At 42.3% G+C, this 19,752-nt stretch overlaps 1 protein-coding gene across 5 annotated transcripts in view; it reads right to left on the reverse strand.

The window, feature by feature from the left end:
- Positions 1-19,752, reverse strand: part of AGFG1 (ArfGAP with FG repeats 1) — a 37,428-nt gene that overhangs the window by 10,470 nt on the left and 7,206 nt on the right. For 4 of the 5 annotated variants that reach the window (XM_053459812.1, XM_053459808.1, XM_053459813.1 and 1 more), the window contains exons 2-5: positions 12,177-12,270; positions 4,770-4,885; positions 3,752-3,926; positions 884-1,049 (exon numbers count right to left, since the gene is read on the reverse strand). In XM_053459812.1, coding sequence (XP_053315787.1) covers positions 884-1,049; positions 3,752-3,926; positions 4,770-4,885; positions 12,177-12,270 — 551 coding nt within the window. The remainder of the gene's footprint in view (positions 1-883; positions 1,050-3,751; positions 3,927-4,769; positions 4,886-12,176; positions 12,271-19,752) is intronic. The other variant, XM_053459810.1, reaches the window with a different exon arrangement.

Genomic DNA, 19,752 nt, shown 5'->3' on the forward strand with positions numbered 1-19,752 from the left:
ATATGTAAGAAGGCACATTTTCATTTGTGCCAATGACTTTTTCCATCAGAGGACACTTGGCAAGCACCCATTTTGGTTGGGGCACACATGCCTAAGCAGTGATCAACAGCAAGGAAGGGGTTAATGGCTCTCAGAAGAGCCTTTGTAATAATGAAATAAATGACCAAAGAAAAAAAAAAATTAACCCCTACAAAAATGTACAGAAATGCACAGAAATGCTGAAAAATTGCTGCTGTGCAAAATCACGGCCTTTGCAGTGATCAACGGCAAGGAACCAAACACAAGTCAAAGACAATGTTTCTAAGCGTTTGACAATGCGAATGGCGATTGCACTCCCGAGCGATCACATGGATAGCAACAACACCCGGAGCGACAGAAACAATCATTGATCGCTTCTGAAGCTCTTGCCAGCAGCATATTTAAAAGGCATGCTCCGGAGAATGATCCTACAGCATCGGGCAGATTCTTTGGTGTTGCCATCAATGTGACTGTTCAATGCTAGAACCGCTTACACTAAAGAAACAAACATGTATATAAAAAAAACAGGTTCTGAAATGTGCTCCTGGCCTTCTCAATGTCCCTTCTGTTACAAACTTCACTCAGACCGGTTTCCTTGGAAACAGAAAACTAAATTTAACAACCTTGAGCAATACTGAGATCCTGCCTGGTGGAGCTGCTCTTTGCTGCTTGACAAGGAGTGTGATGAGTTTACAATCATAAGCATCCAATACACCAAACTTCACATCGAACAGAATGCCAGAACGGTTTACTTTGTAAATAACCTCCGCTAACTCTCCAGCCCACACCTTCAGCCCTTTTCTGCAATTCGAGCTCGTGTATATAGGATTGAGAACATAGAAATCCAGAATAATCATTCACACACCTGTATGACTGTTGAAATTTGCGAAATTGGCAAAGTTAGCAGTGGCTGCAGGCTGCGGGGCGGGTGTAGCAAAGATGTCGGCCCCAAGGTCACCCAGAAGGTCGAATGCTTTCTTCTCTGGTTGTTGCTGCTGCTGCTGCTGTAGGTTGCGAGCCACAACAGGAGACTGCAAATTAGAGGCTTAGCTGTTAGCTTCTGTATAACCGGACATTTTCCAAACAGGCAACAAAATACAGACATTACAGTGCATTTAAAAAAAACATAAATCCAAATTACATTCGGTACCTCATAGAAATTCACAAATATTTAGGCAATAGCCTGTACTACAAGAACCGACCTTGATGACATTTCAAACAAATAGTATCCCGACCGTAGTCTGCAGATCCGTTTAGTCTTAAAACTTAGCATTTTCAGAAATTTTGGGGAAGTTCGTACGCTTGAGGCTAGATGGCACCATTTACTATAGAAAATGTAACTAAAAGTATTAAAACTCCTGTTCCATATCACAGACCTTATCTTGTTAGTGTAATTGAGAGTGCTTTACTGGAGAAGACGGCATGAAGTCACACCCCCCCCCCCAAAATGTCTCTCCTTTCCTATGAAAAATCCCAAAAGGAATGCAAACGACAGGGAAGCTAAGATATTGGCCCCAGAGGGGAAGTAAATGATAATGTAAATGGCATCATCACTAACGGAGACAATAAAAGAACAGAGGGACAAGAATCTCTATCCGTTTTTTCTCCTCTCCTGCCCGTTCTGGGTTTTATTAGACTGATCCTTGGAATAGGAGCCAGGGATGAAGCCTGGGTACTGCACAGCCAACGAGTCTCAGGACTCGGGACAAGGGGTGGCGAGGATAGGACTGAGTCTGAATGTGGGGGTTTTCTACTACAACCCACAGCCAAAGAATCCCAGAAAACACAGTCAAAGAAGCAAGGGTAGGTTTTCTTTCCGGGAGTCATGGCTTCCGTGCTCCTGGGAATTGTCCACTCTGCTTTTCAGTGATAAGGACGAGTAAGACTAGAAGAAGCTTAAGGAACGGCTTTAACTCTCTTGTAGCCAAGCAATATTTCACCATTATGTGAAGGAGAAAGAGTTAAGACCTAACCTTGCTTCCTTGTTTTTTTTTCTACCCAGGGAACACATACTTGTCTTCAATGTGACAAAGTGGAAAATTGGGATAATTACAAAGTCAGTTCATTATTACTGCCCTGCTGGGAGTAAATTGCCAAGTCAGCGTTACTGTGTATGTGCTAAATCACGGGATTAAGAAGGGGAAAAAAATGGTAAGAGGAGTTTTCAGAAAAAAAGGTCACGAAGGAATTAAGGGAAATCTACAGGAAAGGAAAGGCTGGTACAAGAGGTCGTGATCCGGAGAAACCGCGTGCAGGGAAAAAGGAGGAAGCATGATGCTGCAGACAGCATGGTAAGACCTGGATGTTCAGCTGCCCGGCGAGTGGGTGAGACTACAAACGTTTCATATTGATGATGGGAGGGAATACACTGCAATTAAATAAATGTATATATTAATATACCGGGACTGTGTATGATTTAGCACACAAACATACGGAGCTTCATAAAGGACTTTTACATGAAATATGGCTTCTGGGACTTGGCTGCGTATGCCGGGCCAGTTCACCGGCTCTGAAACTCTAGTTATGGACCCTGAGCTGTCCCCATGTATTCAGTGCAAGTAACACAAAGAAGCAAAGTTAAGCAATCCAAGAAAGCCTAGGATGTACATAAAAAGAATTAGTAAGTAAAGGGGAAATAGCCTAGATGGACCATATTTACTTATCTTCTGTCATCACTCTCTTTGCAGCAACATATTTTTGGTCTAGGCGTACTATTTCTAGGCCGGGTATCAGGTCCAAGGGGGAGGCAGTCATACTGCGGGACATATTGCAGCATCTTATGCACCGAGTTGCTTATGCAGTTGTGGACTGCATAAGGAACTCAGTCTCTGGAACTCTTTCCTAAACATATATTTTTACTTTTTTCCACATCGAGCATCCCGCAACATGAAGATAGTACGGAAATGTGGTGGGAAGCCATTACTGCATAGTGCTGCAAAGTGCACTCGCTACACTCACATTCAAACACCAACGTTTCCATTACGCACACGAATAGACGGGAAGCGGATGAGAGAGTTTGATCCATATACGGAACAAGAAAACGTTAGTTTCCAATTACCAATATCTATGCCAGACACAACCATACTTAACACTGAGTATCGAAAAGAGTTAGCAGATTTGCCAGGTTTCATACAACATAATTCATGATTTCCACAAATCCAGATTTAATCTGAAGGCGCACATTTTAAATGTAATGGGATTGAATATGTATTTAAAAAAGACATCACATTTTATATCGCTGATTACAACTAGTACTACTAGTGTGTCTATAGGGAAAACATCCACATTACTACAATTGGTGATCTTTAGACCAAGTGATTTGGATGTTTTGGGTTTTTTTAACCACAACAACAGATTGAATGTCCAAGACTGAATCAAACTTTGTGCCAGAATCACTTCTTATACACATTACTATATGTGTCATGGAGAAAGTGAATGAATTGCTTTTCCCCAAATGCACGAATTTTCTTAAACTATCCTTATGGCAATTATTTCCTAAAAACACATGAACTTTAGGAACTACATTTGTATTGAATTATTCCAAGTGGCTCAAATACAAAGAGTCGAAGATTAAAAATCAGTGTCCTTGTGCCATGCAGAGTATTTATGAAAAAACAGTTTTTACATAAAAAAAAAAGTGTAGAAAAAGATGTGGGGTATTAAAATACCTCGCTAGCTCTGATTATTTGAAATATGCGGTCTTACAAATAAACAGATTTTGGATAATCCGCACCTTCTGCCTCACCTGACTAGGAGTTCCTTTGTTCAAGTGAAGCGTTGGAGCAGCGTCTCCCAAGAGCGTTTTCAGCGGCTTGACTTCCGGGGTACTGCTGGCGCTGCTGGCCGAGGACCCGGAGATTGACGCATGGACAGAGGCCACTACTCTTGCTTGCTCTGGGGGAACATACCTGGGGAGGAAAGGAGAAAACATTACTAACGCACAAAGGTTTAGAGTATGCTTGAGTGATAGATTCAACCATAGTGTAAAATCTAGAAGTAGAGAAAGGATGTGGAAAACGTGGTTTACAAAGTAAATTTTCACCCAAAGAGCGAGCCTTAGGATCTGTATAGGTGAAATTAAATACCCCACACACAGCGAACTTAATTAAAGAAGTTATCCGACACCTGGATGAAACAAAAGAGGAGACAGAAAAAAACATTAATAAAACAGACCGCCTAAATGCTGTGTTAACCATCTTTTAATACACCATACGGCAGTTTAATATATCTGCAATAAAATATTTAAGCATACACCTTGAAACGCATTTTGCTTTGGGTACAGTTGGGCATAAATGCATAAAAAAAACAAAACATTGAACACCAATCCACATCCTTCCTCAGACACAGAAAAAATAAAAACATTAATAATATTAATAAAAAAAAACCATATATACACACACACCTTAGGGGCTGCCCTAGGACTATCACACTGTGAAACGTTGGGATGTGAGGTCATACCCTGGCAGCCGTTCACCGTAAAGGCTGTGCCCACTCAACACAGTGCTCCATACTGTAAATGTCCCTACAAGGGAGATCAGCTATCCCAAGCAACTGCCCATTGAAAATCAGCACATTGAGGGGTAAAACCACCAATCTGTCCCAGTTCTGCAGCAAATGAAATCCCCCCCATTACCTACTGCCCCAGCCCAGAACACGTTGCTGGCACGAGGAGGAACGGGCGTAGTGTCTGCCAGGAAGAAACAGTCATTAGACACAGAAGTTGGACATGGAGATGCTCAGTGGTCACTTACCACCGCTTCTTCTCATACTTTTCTTGAAGGAATTCTTTCACTTTTTGCGGGTCTCTGAAGTCTGGGATGGAAGATGATCGTTCATCAAATAATCCTAGCCAGATCTGTTTGCACACCTATATCAAAATACATGTATTTAGAAAGATTTAGACACCACTGCAATTGTCTAAGTAACAATAGTCCAGTACAATTCAACAATAGCTTGCAACAGATCCAGACAGTAATATTCCATAGTAACAGCGAGACAATCGGGGATGTTAAATCTGTGGATGTCCAACGTTCAGATACTGCTGCCGTTAAAGGGGCTTCTCCGAAGAATCCCGATACAAAACAAGATTAAAGAGAAATAGAGTGCTGGACACATCACTCATTATACAGCCCAGAAGTCATTTTAAAATAGTTTCAGAAGTGTCCCCATCCATATCTTCTCAGAGACTGCTTAATGCTACCCTGCAGTCATGTAACGCAGTGGACACAGGTTGAGGGGGATCTGCTCCTAACCAGTAGAACAAGCATCTGTGTTTGTAAAACGAAACTTTTATAGGATTGTATAATCGATACCTGGCACAAGCCTGTGTTATAAGAATCTGTAATATGTATTATTAAAGTAAGGATTATTAAAGATCAGCCGTTTGCAGTAGGCAGTCATGCTCGCGGTCAACTCTCAGCGTGAGTTTATAAACTCTGCAGTCAGGACATTTGGCCTCTCCTGCTCTACCCCCTGCAGCCTACTAGCCCATCCAGTCTGCCTATTTTTGCTGATTTAAAGACTCGGACCTTAAAACAGCCATAGGTCTCGTCTCCAGGACAGCTTTATGCCTATCCTCATGCATTTTTGTTGTTAAATTCCCCAATTGTATAGGCCTCTACCACGTCTAATTGGAGTCTGTTCCATTTATCATGCTCTCAGTAAAACATCCTTGCATTGCATCTAAACATCTGATGCTCTAGTTTTAGACTATGACCTCCTGTACTATGTTAAGTCCATTTAAATGCTTCTCCCACATCCCTCTCTCTTTTCTTTCCTCCAAACTATAAATACTGAGCACCCCTAGTCTATTCAAACAATTCACCATTTTGGTTTCCCTTTTCTGAACTCTCTCCAGTGTGTCAATATCCTCCTGGAGATGGGGTCCCAGAACTGTACACAACACTGTATGTGAGACCTGACCAGAGATCTGTAACGTGGCAGAACCACCTCCCTCTTCCCACTACTAATGCCTCTCGCTGTACAACCCAGCACCCTGTCTCCGTTTCCTATGCTTTGTTGAATTCCCTAAATACCTCAAGACCTCAGAAATAATTACTCCCAAGCCCCAGCTGTCTGACAGAACAGTACTTCCAATAGTTTGCCTTTGGATTTTGTGGCCCAGCTGCATTACTTTATATTTATCAATATGAAACCGCAGCTGACACACTCTAAACCATTCTTTTAACTTACTAAAATCTACTAAATCTTACTAAAAGCACATTGCAGACCTTTGTATCATCTGCAAAAAGACATACTCTACCATTAAGACCTTCTGTAACGTCCCTAATAAAAATATTAAACAGTATGGCTCCCAATACTGATTCCTGAGGTACCCCCTGTTCCCTGAATATATCCCTTTAACATCTAAACATTGTAAATGTATTTATAAGTCTTCTATGAAGGACAGCGTCAATTGTCTTACTGAAATCTTGAAATCTAGATCTAGGCTATATCAACAGCTCCTCCCTGGTCTATTGTTTCAGTTGCCAAGTCAAAAAAAATAAAGTTGGTAAATTTGACAGGATCTCTGAGCAGATTATTTTCTTTAGCCTGGTTTACGTTAAAAAAAATGATAGTCATACTGGTCAGAGAAGATTCTTTAGAGTTTTTAGTCAAAGGTTGGGTCAACACAAAAAATGATGCAGTCACAAAAGTGTTTTTGGAACCTCAGAGGCAGATTCCATGTGAAGAAGACCTCTGAGGTACAGAAAGCTATGTGACACTACGTCTTTCTCTGTGCAGAGCCAATAAAAAACGCAAAAAAGGGTAATAATTAAAAATAGATGTGTAGGGGTAGAGAGGATGTGAAGAAGATCCCATGATTTAGGGCTCAGGTAAAGGTGAGGCTGTACACAGCAGGATGTTAAGGCTTCTTTGTTAACATGCCATAGAACTTAAATGTAATAACATGATAAAGGCACATAGTAGAGGCGTAACTTTTTAGCAGGGATTAAAAACACACGAAGCAGAACGCACCACTTATAATGTGATGGCAGGATCAACTAAGAAACAAAAGAAAATCACCTAAAAACTATTTGATCGACAATCAAGTCAATTTAGTAGTCTATTACAAAAGCTCTACCTTGGCACACACAAAGCGGATATTGTAGTCGTTAAAATTAGTGTGTGTGTGTGTGTGTGTGTGTGTCACATGATGAGAGATAATAAGTTGGGTAAACAAAAATAAAATCACGGTGTGCAGAACAGGTGCTCCTCTGTACTACAGTATTGTATCAGTATTTTGTGTCCTTATACTTTTACATAGTGTAACAGACTGTAATACACTGCATGAAATCATTGTACCCAAACGCCACTGGGGCCAAAAACAAACGTCCATCATATTTTAATTTAAATAAAGGGAAATAATCTTCACAGGAAAACCAGGTGTTCACTTATTTACTACACTGTGGTAAGTTAAGGACCTGAGAGCGTTGGATATCGGAGATAAGATGGAGGCGTTATCCACACAAGGAAAAGAGGCATAAACTTCTAATATTGTTCATGTTAGAGAAGTGCTTTACAGGCTGCCAGATGTGAATTACAAGGAGGAATCCACTGGGCTGTTAAGCCTCACTGAAGAAGAAATCCTAGCCTGTAAGACTTTTAATCATAATATACAAAAAACTAAACACCTGAAACAGTCCCTAACTACATCTCTCAGAAAATATCCATTCATTATAATAAATCAAGATCAGCGCGACACGTGTTTCACCGTAGCCATCGCTACAGTATTGTAGTACGGTAGTACGGAGCGACTGATCGGCTTTTAACAGCGTGCTACAACCTGATTGGAAGACCAAGCTACACCACCCGGATACCTGGCCTTAGCATAACTATATAACGCGCCAATTCAACCACCACCAGAGGTATGCTATACACAGTGCATACATCCGAGTAACACTAAGAAGCATAGTTTACGCGATCGTATGGATCTTACAGGATGCTTATAAACCAACTCGAGAGGAGGAACGCCTTGGGACAGGAGGAACCATACAACACAATTTAATGGATTCCACTGATTCATTATTATACATCTCTCCTCTAGCCAAAATACATCCAAAAATCACCCCCGGGGCGTGCATTATTGATCCCGTGGGTTACTTGCACCTAGTTCTTCCACTCTTTCATGGATACTTCAGCTCATATCACCCGGTAGTGTCTCTTGCACTTCCATCTGCTCATAAAAGGGCAACGCTGTTTGAACAGCACCAATCCTTCCTCGTATCGTCAGTCACGGCAGGTTATCCTTCCCTGCTGTTTTAAGTCGTAGACATTCCGTGTTGATACTCTTGCCAGGAACACCGTAATCACTTAATCATTCACGTCATGTACATATGATGAAGATTAAATAAAGATCAAATCCCACATAGATCAAATGAATAGCCTTAGTGTAATTGACAAGAGTCGATGATAATGTATCTATGTCCAAGCAGACATGTGCAGATCAAACACGCCAACATTAACATGACTAATGAATGGAGCAAAGGGAAAAAGAATAAAAAATATATATTTATTTCAATAATTACAATGTTTCCAAATAGATGTTGGTTTTCTGACCATTTTGGACAATGTTATGCTTCCACGTTTGGGATTGGCTGGAACATAGATTGCGAGCCAGGCCTTCTCGCCCAACATCAGTGCCTGACCTCACAAATGCTCTACTGGATGAATGGGCAAACATTCCCACAAAACCTTGTGGAAAGCCTTCTCAGAAGAGTGGAAGATGTTATAGCCGCAAAGGGGGACCAACTTCATTTTAATGTCTGTGTATTTAGAATCCAATGTCATAAAAACCCATAAAAAACAGTCAGATGTCCCAATACTTTTGTCCTTATAGTGTATGTAGGGCTTAGCGATCAGGACTGAGATATACCCTATGATTCCCGTCTCTTTTGTGTGAGATGTAGTTAGGGACTGTTTCAAATAAACAACAGGTATACAGTTTTTAATATATTATTACAAGTCTTCTGGGCTAGGATTTCATTTCAGTTGTTTAGCTTATGGCCTTTATTACCTAGTTAAAGCTTTACTTTATACATGTACAGGGCCACTTTTTTCAGCATATACGTGATTATGGGTGTTTTAAATAAAGTTGCAAGATCTGCAAGGAAAATCTTGTGATCAGGACCCTTAACAGTCTGAATCAGCTGGTATCTCTATGCATGGTCTTAATCTGTTGACGAACAGCAGAAGAGATGTTCCTGGAACATGTTGTTATATCAGGGCAGGGTAAGTCAGAGGTCATCCTTTAGCCATTTCCTCTTCTATAAACCAGCTCCTTCCTGATTCTTTTACATACGGAAAATTAATAAGTACAAACAGGTCAGACCAGACTGGTTGACTGTGATCAAGACCAGGCTACACTTGTATGTATTAAGAAACACACGTTGTGTTGCCCTAAAAGAACACTTTTGTATAACACTGGGCCAAAAGGTAAGATGGCTACTGTAACACATCTTACGTTACTATATCTCAGAAGATCAATTACATACCGTATTTGCTCGATTATAAGACGAGGTTTTTTCCAGAGCAAATGCTCTGAAAAATACCCCTCGTCCTATAATCGGGGTCGTCTTCTAATCAGACCCCAAAAAAATGCTGGCGCCATGCTGCTTACCGGTCGCGAGCAGCGTCTCTTCTGTTAGAAGCAGGGCAGGAAGCTTGCAGCGTCCTCACAGAACTCTATCTCCCCCCTCCCTCCTCTGAGGGCGGGGCCAGAGAAGTTGCTACAGCCGGTCCCCTGCAGAAGTCTGCGAGTGGGAGATCTGCAGTTCAGGTGAGGGGGTGGGGGAGGGTTTTTGAGTATGTGTGAAGTGTGTGTGATTAAGGGAATGAATGAGTATTTAAATGTTTGTGAATGAGTGTGAGTGTGTGTGTGATAGCATGGATGTGTAAGGGGGGTGGGGGTTGTAGCATGGCATATGGAGGCTGTAATCCCACTGCTATCATCCCCAGGTTCCAGCATGTACTGGCTGCCTTGGCTTGATAGGAGTGTGATTGCTGTTAGCAGTTTGATATATATATATCAAACTGCTAACAGCAATCACACTCCTATCAAGCCAAGGCAGCCAGTACATGCTGGGTTAAAAGGCATATCATGGGGCTGAGTGGCATATAGGGGGTTAAAATGCATTTCTGGACCTCCAGAAATGCATTTTAACCCCCTATATGCCACTCAGCCCCATGATATGCCTATATACCTCCAGAAATGCTTTATACCCCCCTATATGCCACTCAGCCCCATGATATGCCTTTTAACCCCCTATATGCCAGAGTGGCATACAGGGGTATAAGGCATATCATGGGGCAGAGTGGCAAATAGGGGGGTATAAAGCATTTCTGGGGGCAGAGTGGCATAACTGGGGGGGGCAGGTTGGCAAATAAAAGGAAATTTAAAAAATATATTTTTCTCAATCATAGCTTTTATTAAACATGAAAATAATTTACATTAATTAATATTTACTGGTAAAACTTTTTCCCTATAGGGTAGTCTTATATTCAGGCTTTTTGTTTTTTTCCTAAATTAATATTTTGATTTTGGGGGGTCGTCTTATAATCGGGGTCGTCTTATAATCGAGCAAATACGGTACATTCATTCGTATAATGAGGCAGACTGTTCACTGTAGCCAGAGAGTCTCAGCATAAGAAGTTTTACACGTGTGCTAAAATCCGTCAAAATTAACAGCGTGCAATATCAAATGCATGAGAACCGAAACAAAGAGTAAGGGATATATACATACATACTATCGGGTGATACTCCAGCTATCATATACACTTTAAGCTATATACCAGATTATAACCTTTAAAATGAACATCCCACAGGCCCACGCAAACGCAGAATCCCTCATGCATTAGCTCTTTCCCTGCCAACCCCTGTTCCTTGGCCTGCAAGAGATGCGTTTGGCCAAAGAAATCTGTTTGCCACCGCACACGGACAGTATACTCAATGCCAGGTAGTTCCAGTACTGGGTCATGCCAGCCAAAACTGCATGATGGATATTAGATGAACCTTTCCTGTAACACCACAAGCCACCATCTTGATCCAGGCTTCTTGCGAGAGTCAAAATAGGTATTCTTTGGACTACTTTAACAGATCTGCAAGCAAGTTTATTAATTTCAAACCTTTTGCATGTTTTCCAGTATTTGTACCAAATATGTATTTTGGAGAAAGTTTCCTTGAGGCCAAAGTTAGTTATTTACCTATTCATTCCTTTCCTCCTTATCCCCCTCCCCATCTGGCCTCCTACAACCATAACCCTGTCCCCATCCGGGCTCCTACAACCATAGCCCCGCCCCATAACATAACCCCACCCCATCCAGGCTCCTACAACCATAACCCCGCCCCACCTGGCCTCCTACAACCATAACCCCGTCCACCTGGCCTCCTATGGCCATAACCCCACCCACCTGGCCTCCTATGGCCATAACCCCACCCCCATCTGGCCTCCTATGGCCATAACCCCACCCCCATCTGGCCTCCTAATGGCCATAACCCCGCCCCCATCTGATCTCCTACAGCCATAACCCCGCCCCCATCTGGCCTCCTACAGCCCTTGCAGCTTTCCTGAAACAGCACAAGCCGTCTTCTAGCCACCATCTTCACACAACCACTAACCCTCCCAGCACTTTGTTCGTTTTGTTAACACATCCTCTTTTGTGTCCTGAAACCACCTACCTCTAATTACTGCTACATGAGAGCTACTACTACCTCCTCTCACCCCTCTTTTTGTTTCAATTACCCATAATATTCCTTTAAATTGTAAGCTCATGAGCGGGGCCCTCATAAGCCCACCATTGTTGCCAGTAACTTAACATAAAGTACCACAGGCAGGGCTCTCAACTCCTGCTGTCTCTGTATGCATTAATGTATATTTCCTATGTGCGTGTTAACTGCCCTATTTAAATTGTACAGCGCTGCATAATTTGTTGGCATTTAATAAGGGCTGATAATAATGGTAAGTGCTTTAATTTATTGTTGCTTCCCCCAACCAGGTAATGCCTATTACAGTCCTCATATGTCACAAAGTACTTTAATTGGCATTGTTCTTGGTGGGGCTGTACGGGGTCCCCTAGAGTCCCTTTAACGGCAGTATGCAGTGTAAAAGCAGCATGCTTAAAAGCTATTGTAGATGCAGAAGAGAAGTGATAAAGCTTACGTCATTGCCGTGCTTCTGAAGGAATTCTATTTCTTGCTGTGTAAATGTGGTCATGGAGATTGACTTCACTCTGTGGGGTGGGTTCAGACCACGCCTGGGAGAAGAGGACAAAAGACAGGGATATGAGACAATGGCGATCAGAAGAACAAACATTTCCTCTCAGCAGCAGTATATCACCCGAGTCCTGTACAGAAGAGAATAAGCCCTTCGTATCACACTTACAAACACTCAAAGTATACACTGACAGCTAGGACTATCACACAATACACTTTTATTAAACATCGTATAACTTCCGCTAACCTATCACACCTGCGCTTTGAATTCACATTAAATTAAAATAGTCTGATTTTCTAACTCTTCTTAATAAATAAAACCAAGGAACATATGCGCCAATTTGCATGCAATACAATGCACCCGACGCCATGCAAAGTAGAATTGACACATTTAAAGCCGATGGCACAGGAGCTCGCTGGAGTAAGAAAAACAAGGAACTCAGCAGAGGGAAGCTTTTTTCCATTAAACCAGTTATTGGTAGTTTTTTTTAATAAGGCTGCTCCTTTAAAAGAAATCCCCTCGGCCGGAGACTTTGCACCTGTACCAATGTGCAAGTGTGATTTCATCAATGGACGCGCATAGGGGTGAAAGTGTACTGGGATGTGTAAACAGGTGCATGACGGTTTACAGGCACAAGGTATTTTTTTTTCTTTTATGCCTAGGATTGCAAACTCCAACAGGTCTCCATAATATTAATAATTTAATGGACTTGTCAATGCATTAAGAAGGGCTGCTGTGGCCCTGAATAATGCATATCTAAAAGAGATTATGTTCCAGAAACGGCCGGCTTCCTCCTGGAGAAGCTCACTGGGGTTAATAATTCAGTTGAAAGGAACCTCTCCGCCATGCACACGGGTTAAGAACAATAGTCACTCCGCGAAAAAAGGTACCGCTGATCACGCATGAAGTCAACAAAAACATGAATCAATGAGTCAACCCGAGTTGGTGGAACAGCACGTCATCAGCCCTCTAACCCCTATGAAATAAATACGGCGCAGGGGCTCATTGTTTTACTATATATCCCAGAGCTGTCAGTCTGATGTGTGATTTATTGATGGATGTGAATGCACACTGGACTCGAGCAGCAGAGGCATGGTATGGCTGCCTCACGCGCATGCCAGCTGCTCCTCTCTGTGCACACGCTATATAGCGACGTACTTTTTATTCAGGTAACATCGTGCACACACCATGTATAGTGTAAGTCAGGGGCGTCCAACCTGCGGCCCTCCAGCTGCTGCAGGACTACATCTCCCATCCTCCTCAGCCAGCCCCTTAGCTGAAAGAGCATTATGGGAGATGTAGTCCTGCAGCAGCTGGAGGGCCGCAGGTTGGATGCCCCTGGTGTAAGTACTGACATTAACATCGATAAAAGGGTTAACACAAGAATATGCAGTCTAATGCAGAAATTACAAATTATTCCACAGAATACAAAATACTAGCAAATCTCATTCCTCCTCACAGACTCGGGGTCCTCTTCTCCTTCTGTGCCAGTGTGTCTTAAAGGCACACAACAGCCATCATCTGCACTTTATTGCGTGTAAATGAGCAGCCCCTATAAAGTACCATTTCTTCCATCTTGGAAAAGCATGGAGGGATTCGGCAGACTTGCATCGCTATGCATGTGCTCAACATCAGGCTCCTCCACAGCAGCAAACCACATCTAAGAGGCAAGCAGCGACTTGCCGGTGCCGGGGCAGGAGATGGAGCAGACGAGGCGATACCGAGGAAGCGGATGTATTCGTGTACAAAGCAGGGTTTAAGATAAGCCAGTGTTAACTGCATGCCAACATCAGAGAGATCTGAGAATTAAAAGATCACTGCGGCTCTGGCAGCACTTGTTTTAGTGAATGCAGACAGCATTATTATCGATAATAAAGGGATGGAGAGAGCGTCTTGACAGGCTGAGTAAAACCAGTACTTACAGTACCTACATATTAACTCCGTGCCAAAGCAGGGTACATGGCTGTGGTTTCCAGACATTTGTATTAAGAGGATACAGACTGATTTCCCAATTATTACTTCCGCCTTGAGATGCTACATGTGATGGAGTTTTAGCACGATTGCTAGCGTTATTTCACATTGGATTATCTGTGTGGCTTCTGGTGCCGCAAACAGAATATTCCTGCTGATTAGACCCTGCTTGGGATGAGATTCCTACACCGTCGGCCCCTCTCAGCGCCACTCATATTGTCGGCTCTGTCAAACTACTAACATGCACTCAAACACATATACCAACCATCAGCCACACACATACCCAACTTGCTAGGGTCTATTCACTAACACAGCATTCGGCAGGAGATCTGGAATTTCAACTCCCTGACTTCATTACACATATTGAAATAAAAACCCAGTGAACCACTGCTCCAAAAATAGCATGGATGACCCCGTATAAAACAAATCAGTGACGTGAAGCCGAAGAACTCGCTGACTGAACGGTGCGTTACGCAGGACCCATTCGGCATTTTTGCCCTTTAAAGTGAATTATGAATTCAGGGGGTTTAAAGTCACTATTAGGTGTTTTATATTTTGAAAAAGAAAAAAAAATATGTTCTCTGATTTTACCAAACATGTTTTGAAAGCATTAGTTCAGTAAAAAAAGAACGGAGTGAGGTCATTACACAGCAATATGATTACCTCCAAAGTGAGACGAAATGCCGAGCTCTTAGGAGACGGCATCTCTTCAATAAATCCATAAACTCAATGCTCCAGCTGATGCAAAATCACTGATTTCATACACAGTCTCCATGGGAATTAGGCAAAGACATTTTTACTGGACAGGAATTAAGCAAGACCCCCATAGGACCACCATTCTTGTCAAGAACTTTCTATGAAAGAACCATAAGGCTAGGTGGCAACCTCACAGGCAGGGTGGTAAACTCCTGTCATAACTGTATTAAATGCATATTTATGTATTTGGCATCCATCCCATAGTTAAATTGTACAGCCTCACGGAATATGTTGGCACTTACATACAGTGAAGGAAAAAATGATCCCCTGCTGATTTTGTATGTTTGCCCACTGACACAGACATGATCAGTCTATAATTGTAATGGTAGGTTTATTTAAACAGTGAGAAACAGAAAAACAAAAAAAATCCAGAATAACGCATTTCAAATAAGTTATTGATTTCCATTTTACTCAGTGAAATAAGTATTTGATTCCCTATCAGCAAGATGTTTGGCTCCCAGGTGTCTTTTATACAGGTAATGAGCTGCGATTAGGAGCACTCTTTTAAAGGTGCTCCTTTTGTAAATACAGAAATATAGGTAGGCTGGTAGTGGTGGCTGCTTTCCACTCCACCGCCCAAATGGTCAAATGTATCCAGGCAATGTCCCACGCAGGTAAAGAGAAGCCCACCAGCAGTGCACAGGAATAATTATGTATTGTTTTACATAGCGCCATCACATTCCGCGGTGCTGTACAATGAGTAAGGCTTCATGTATTTGTTAAAGGCGTGATAATAGTAACGAGGACCTCAGCTTCAGTTTGACTCTTGTTCTTGTTTGAAATTCATGTGCAAATCAGTTACACCGTATTACAACCATTACCTGTCCAGCCCGGCTATCACAGGAATAAATGGCTTATGCAGTTCTTTGCGTCACCCCAGAGAACAAAATGCTTTCCACTTTTAATCCATGACCTATTGCTCTAATAACTCAATTTCCCAAGAGTGCCAATTTTAATAGAAAAATCGCAAATAACTCTTAACCCCTACAGCAACAGACATGAGATGAAATACATTCCTACGCAAAGCGTTCCTCTCCTCCCTCCTTCATAGGGTTCTCTGTCCTGAGATTACAAGACATACAACAGTTCAGCGCTGTGCAATATGATGGCGCTATATAAAGCAAATAATAATAATAGGTTATAATTCAGGTAGTTTGATTCTGATGCACAAAAACGGGGGTTGGGCACTATATATTTATTTCTGAGTACTTTTGGGCTGGTGGGCAGCAAAGGGTTTAATTTCTGGCGACATCTCTGGTGTCCCTTTAAATATTTATTCTTATTTAAATAAAATGTGTAATTATTTATGTTCATCTTTGAATGCTCGGGTTCTCTCTTAAGCTCCCTATGTTCACATAGCGATGAGGAAGCAGGGCTCTGTGATCAGCAGCAGGCGGGGTTCATCAGAAACTCCAGCAGGGTCTGTACAGACCCTACAAGGTCTCCATTATGCTGACAGATCCTTCCTAGATCCGTGCTGACGCTCAAGGAAGGGAACAACGGAACGGAAGCTCAGAATTCAGAACACTCAGCACCATTACACTGAACATATCCGCTTGGAGTAGACGGCCTAATCTGCCAAGTGCCTCTTTGTATTCTTCCGTAGTGCCAGGTCTCAGGACTGAAATTGGTCACGCAGTCATATCAAGGACACGCTTGCCTTCCAGACAGCTTCAAACTTATGCGCGTGCAAAGATATTAATATGAAATATATATTGGACATATTAAAGATATTAATAGGAAAATCATTTCACATGAAAGGAATCATCAACACATCAGCGTGAAACCTGTGCTTTGGGGATAATTCATTGCCTGTAAACAGCTCACCTATTTATAACGCGATCTAACAGGCCCGAGTTACTAAAGCAAACAAACATCTCACTGCTTTGGGTCAAGCTGCTCTGTATAGGTGTGCGCGGGGCATGCAGGCACGGTAAGAATTACAAAGCAGCTCTTGTTTGCAGTCAATTAAAGCTGTGTTTTTAATACACAGAGCACTTTAAGTTTACCAAACTGCGAGCAGGTAAAACGGTGCTGTTTATACCACACACTAAGCTAGTCACAGCAAGTATATCAGAACGACCCGGGTCATATAGAAACACAGAATCTGACGGCAGGTAAGAACTATTCAGCCTATATAGTCAGGCCATTTTTCTTATGAAAGGGTTTTATCCCTAACAGTCTTTGGTCAGGTCCTATAGTGATTAAAGCTTTATGTCTCTCCCTGTTTTAGCTGCCACCACTTCTGCTAGGAGACTGTTCCATTAATCTACTACCCTCCGAGTAAAGAAGAACTTCCTTACGTTACAGCCAAGCCTCTGACCCTCTAGTTTTAGACCGTGACCACTTGTTTGAACGTTGCTCCTCATTTCAAATAAGCTTTCCTCCTGTACCTTGTTAAATCACTATTTCTATTACATCCTCCTTCCTCTTTCCTCCAATCAATACATATTAAGATCCTTTAACCTCTGAGCTGTTCCACTAAGAATGTCTACCCTGTTGCAGACCTTTGTATCATCTGCAAAAATACATATAATACCAACGAGATGTTCTATATTATCACTAATACTGACCCCTGAGTTATCCCACTAATAACATGAATGAATATACCCATTAACTACAACCTTCTGCCTCCTATCAGTCAACCATCGGCTTATCCATTCAACTATTCTGGTATCCAAACTGAAACATGGCAAAGCTTGAGCGTAGATGGATCTTACAGTAGCATTAGATGGGTGCTTTTCCATTGTCATTTATCACACAGTATTCTTTCACTACAAATGGTTCCAACACACACAGGAGATACGGTGTATTTGCGCACGGTTTACAGAGTGTATTCCGTGATGCCTTCTCATTCACAAGAATATATTCTCTCAAACATTTTTCTACTTGCTTTGTGTTTGCAATACGTACAGCTCCCAGTATCTCCTTGAACGCAGGAGGACCAACGCACTTTAGGAACCACGATAATTCATGGAGTATTCTGGCCACAACAGTCCAGCACTTTATCCCAGTTGATATAGGTATAATTGCCACTACTTCCTAGACCTAAACGTAAACAAAATTGCTGGAAAATAACAAGAGATAGAGAAAGTGCGGTAAAGCCACACTAGCCAGTGGGATCATGTAAATAACCCCCCAGCTGCCGACTGCAAATAGTATGATCAGTAATACTAGAGCCCTGCTTACTGATCACAGGAATCGAAGAACAGTAAGATCTGCTTTATGTAACAATAACTCCCATTAATCTCAGGTCAGTGCATCAGTAGCAACAGTGCTCTCCTGCTATATCTAAACAATAACATCAACAATGTTTTTCTAAGCCAGTGACCAGGTGTGGCGGTAATCATTTACTGTCACCTACAGCCAGCTTTCTAGCTTGATGACCTCAACAGCAAAAGAGCGAATGAAATATTTGAAATACTTAAGCGGAATTCCCATATATTCCCGAAGAAAGAGAGCTTTCTATGAGCAAGCCGAGCTTGAAGGTGCAATGCGAGTGTCACAGGCTGGTCGATCTGCATGCGTGGGTGGGATGCCCAAGTCTCTGCCAAACATGATGAAGACAGAGCTAGCAGGAAAGTATGTGCTGGCGAGAACTGGCAGCAGTAGAACAGACACATTAATCTGCCTGATCCTGATCAGAAGGCTGCTGGGATACAGATGGAGGCAATATCAGAGCAAAAAAAACGCAGCCTACACCCTAAAAAGTATCCACTGACAGAAGGTTATGACAGATCACCAGGCACTAGAAGATACTGTAAGTTGAAATTGGCGGACACATGATGGGAACCACGCAGCTCTACTATTCACTTTAATTAGTATACGTTCACACACATACGCCTGGGTAAAAATCAGGTTGATGCCATGTTGTGGGTTATATATCATACTATTACCTTCTGCAGAATCTCCTATCTGTCTCTGTCCCACCTCCACCCAGCGCCATAGCTTGCAGGAGATGTTCAGGCGAACGCATTCCATGTTCGCTGAGGACACGCATGCTTTACTCACTGCGAGAGAGCGGGTGCACAGGAGTTCCAAGGGTCTAACCAGACTCCCCACACGCATGCACTGAAAATAGCCCCCGCTGACCTCAATGCGAGCGTTTTCCTACCGCAAGTATGATGGCTGGAGTGCCCCTTTAACTCGGGTGCCTTCATATCATCGTGTATGTGTAGTACTAGGATGCTAGTGCTAAAGGCTCTGTAACATCTGTCATTCCAGCGTCCAGGGACTTCCAGTTCCAAGATACAAACATGCTTTGAAGAAACGCAAGGTCACAATGTTTTGGGTGTAACCTACATTTTACACTGTGTAATCTTGTGGATTTAATTCAAAAACATTTACACCAGACTTTCCGTTAAACGACGCCAGCTACAATAAAACTGAATTCCTAGATTCCAGGCACAGCCTGTCCACAGGAGAATAAAACACAGAGTGTTTCCAGGACAAGCCTGGCCGTTCTGTAGAAAGGCTGTGTGCATGTGGTATAGAGAACGATGGGCTAGTTTCTAACCCCTGGAGACACTTATAAAAAAGAGCTGTGGATTTTACTACAAAAAAAAAAAAAAAGGCACACTTTGTGCAGGAAACAACATGAATTGCTGGAATTCCCGTCAGTTCTCTACACCAGGCGTGGGGGTTAGGTGCATTGCTGAATAGGCCCTTTTGGAGGAAGACAAGATCATGAGCTACGAAATCCACTCAACACCAGTTGGTTCACTCGATGGTCAGAAATGGTGAGATGTATACACAAAAAAACAAACACTGAAAATATAAAACAATTACACCAATG

The sequence above is a fragment of the Spea bombifrons genome, chromosome 3 (assembly GCF_027358695.1).
Source record: "Spea bombifrons isolate aSpeBom1 chromosome 3, aSpeBom1.2.pri, whole genome shotgun sequence".
NCBI classification, from domain to species: Eukaryota; Metazoa; Chordata; class Amphibia; order Anura; family Pelobatidae; genus Spea; species Spea bombifrons.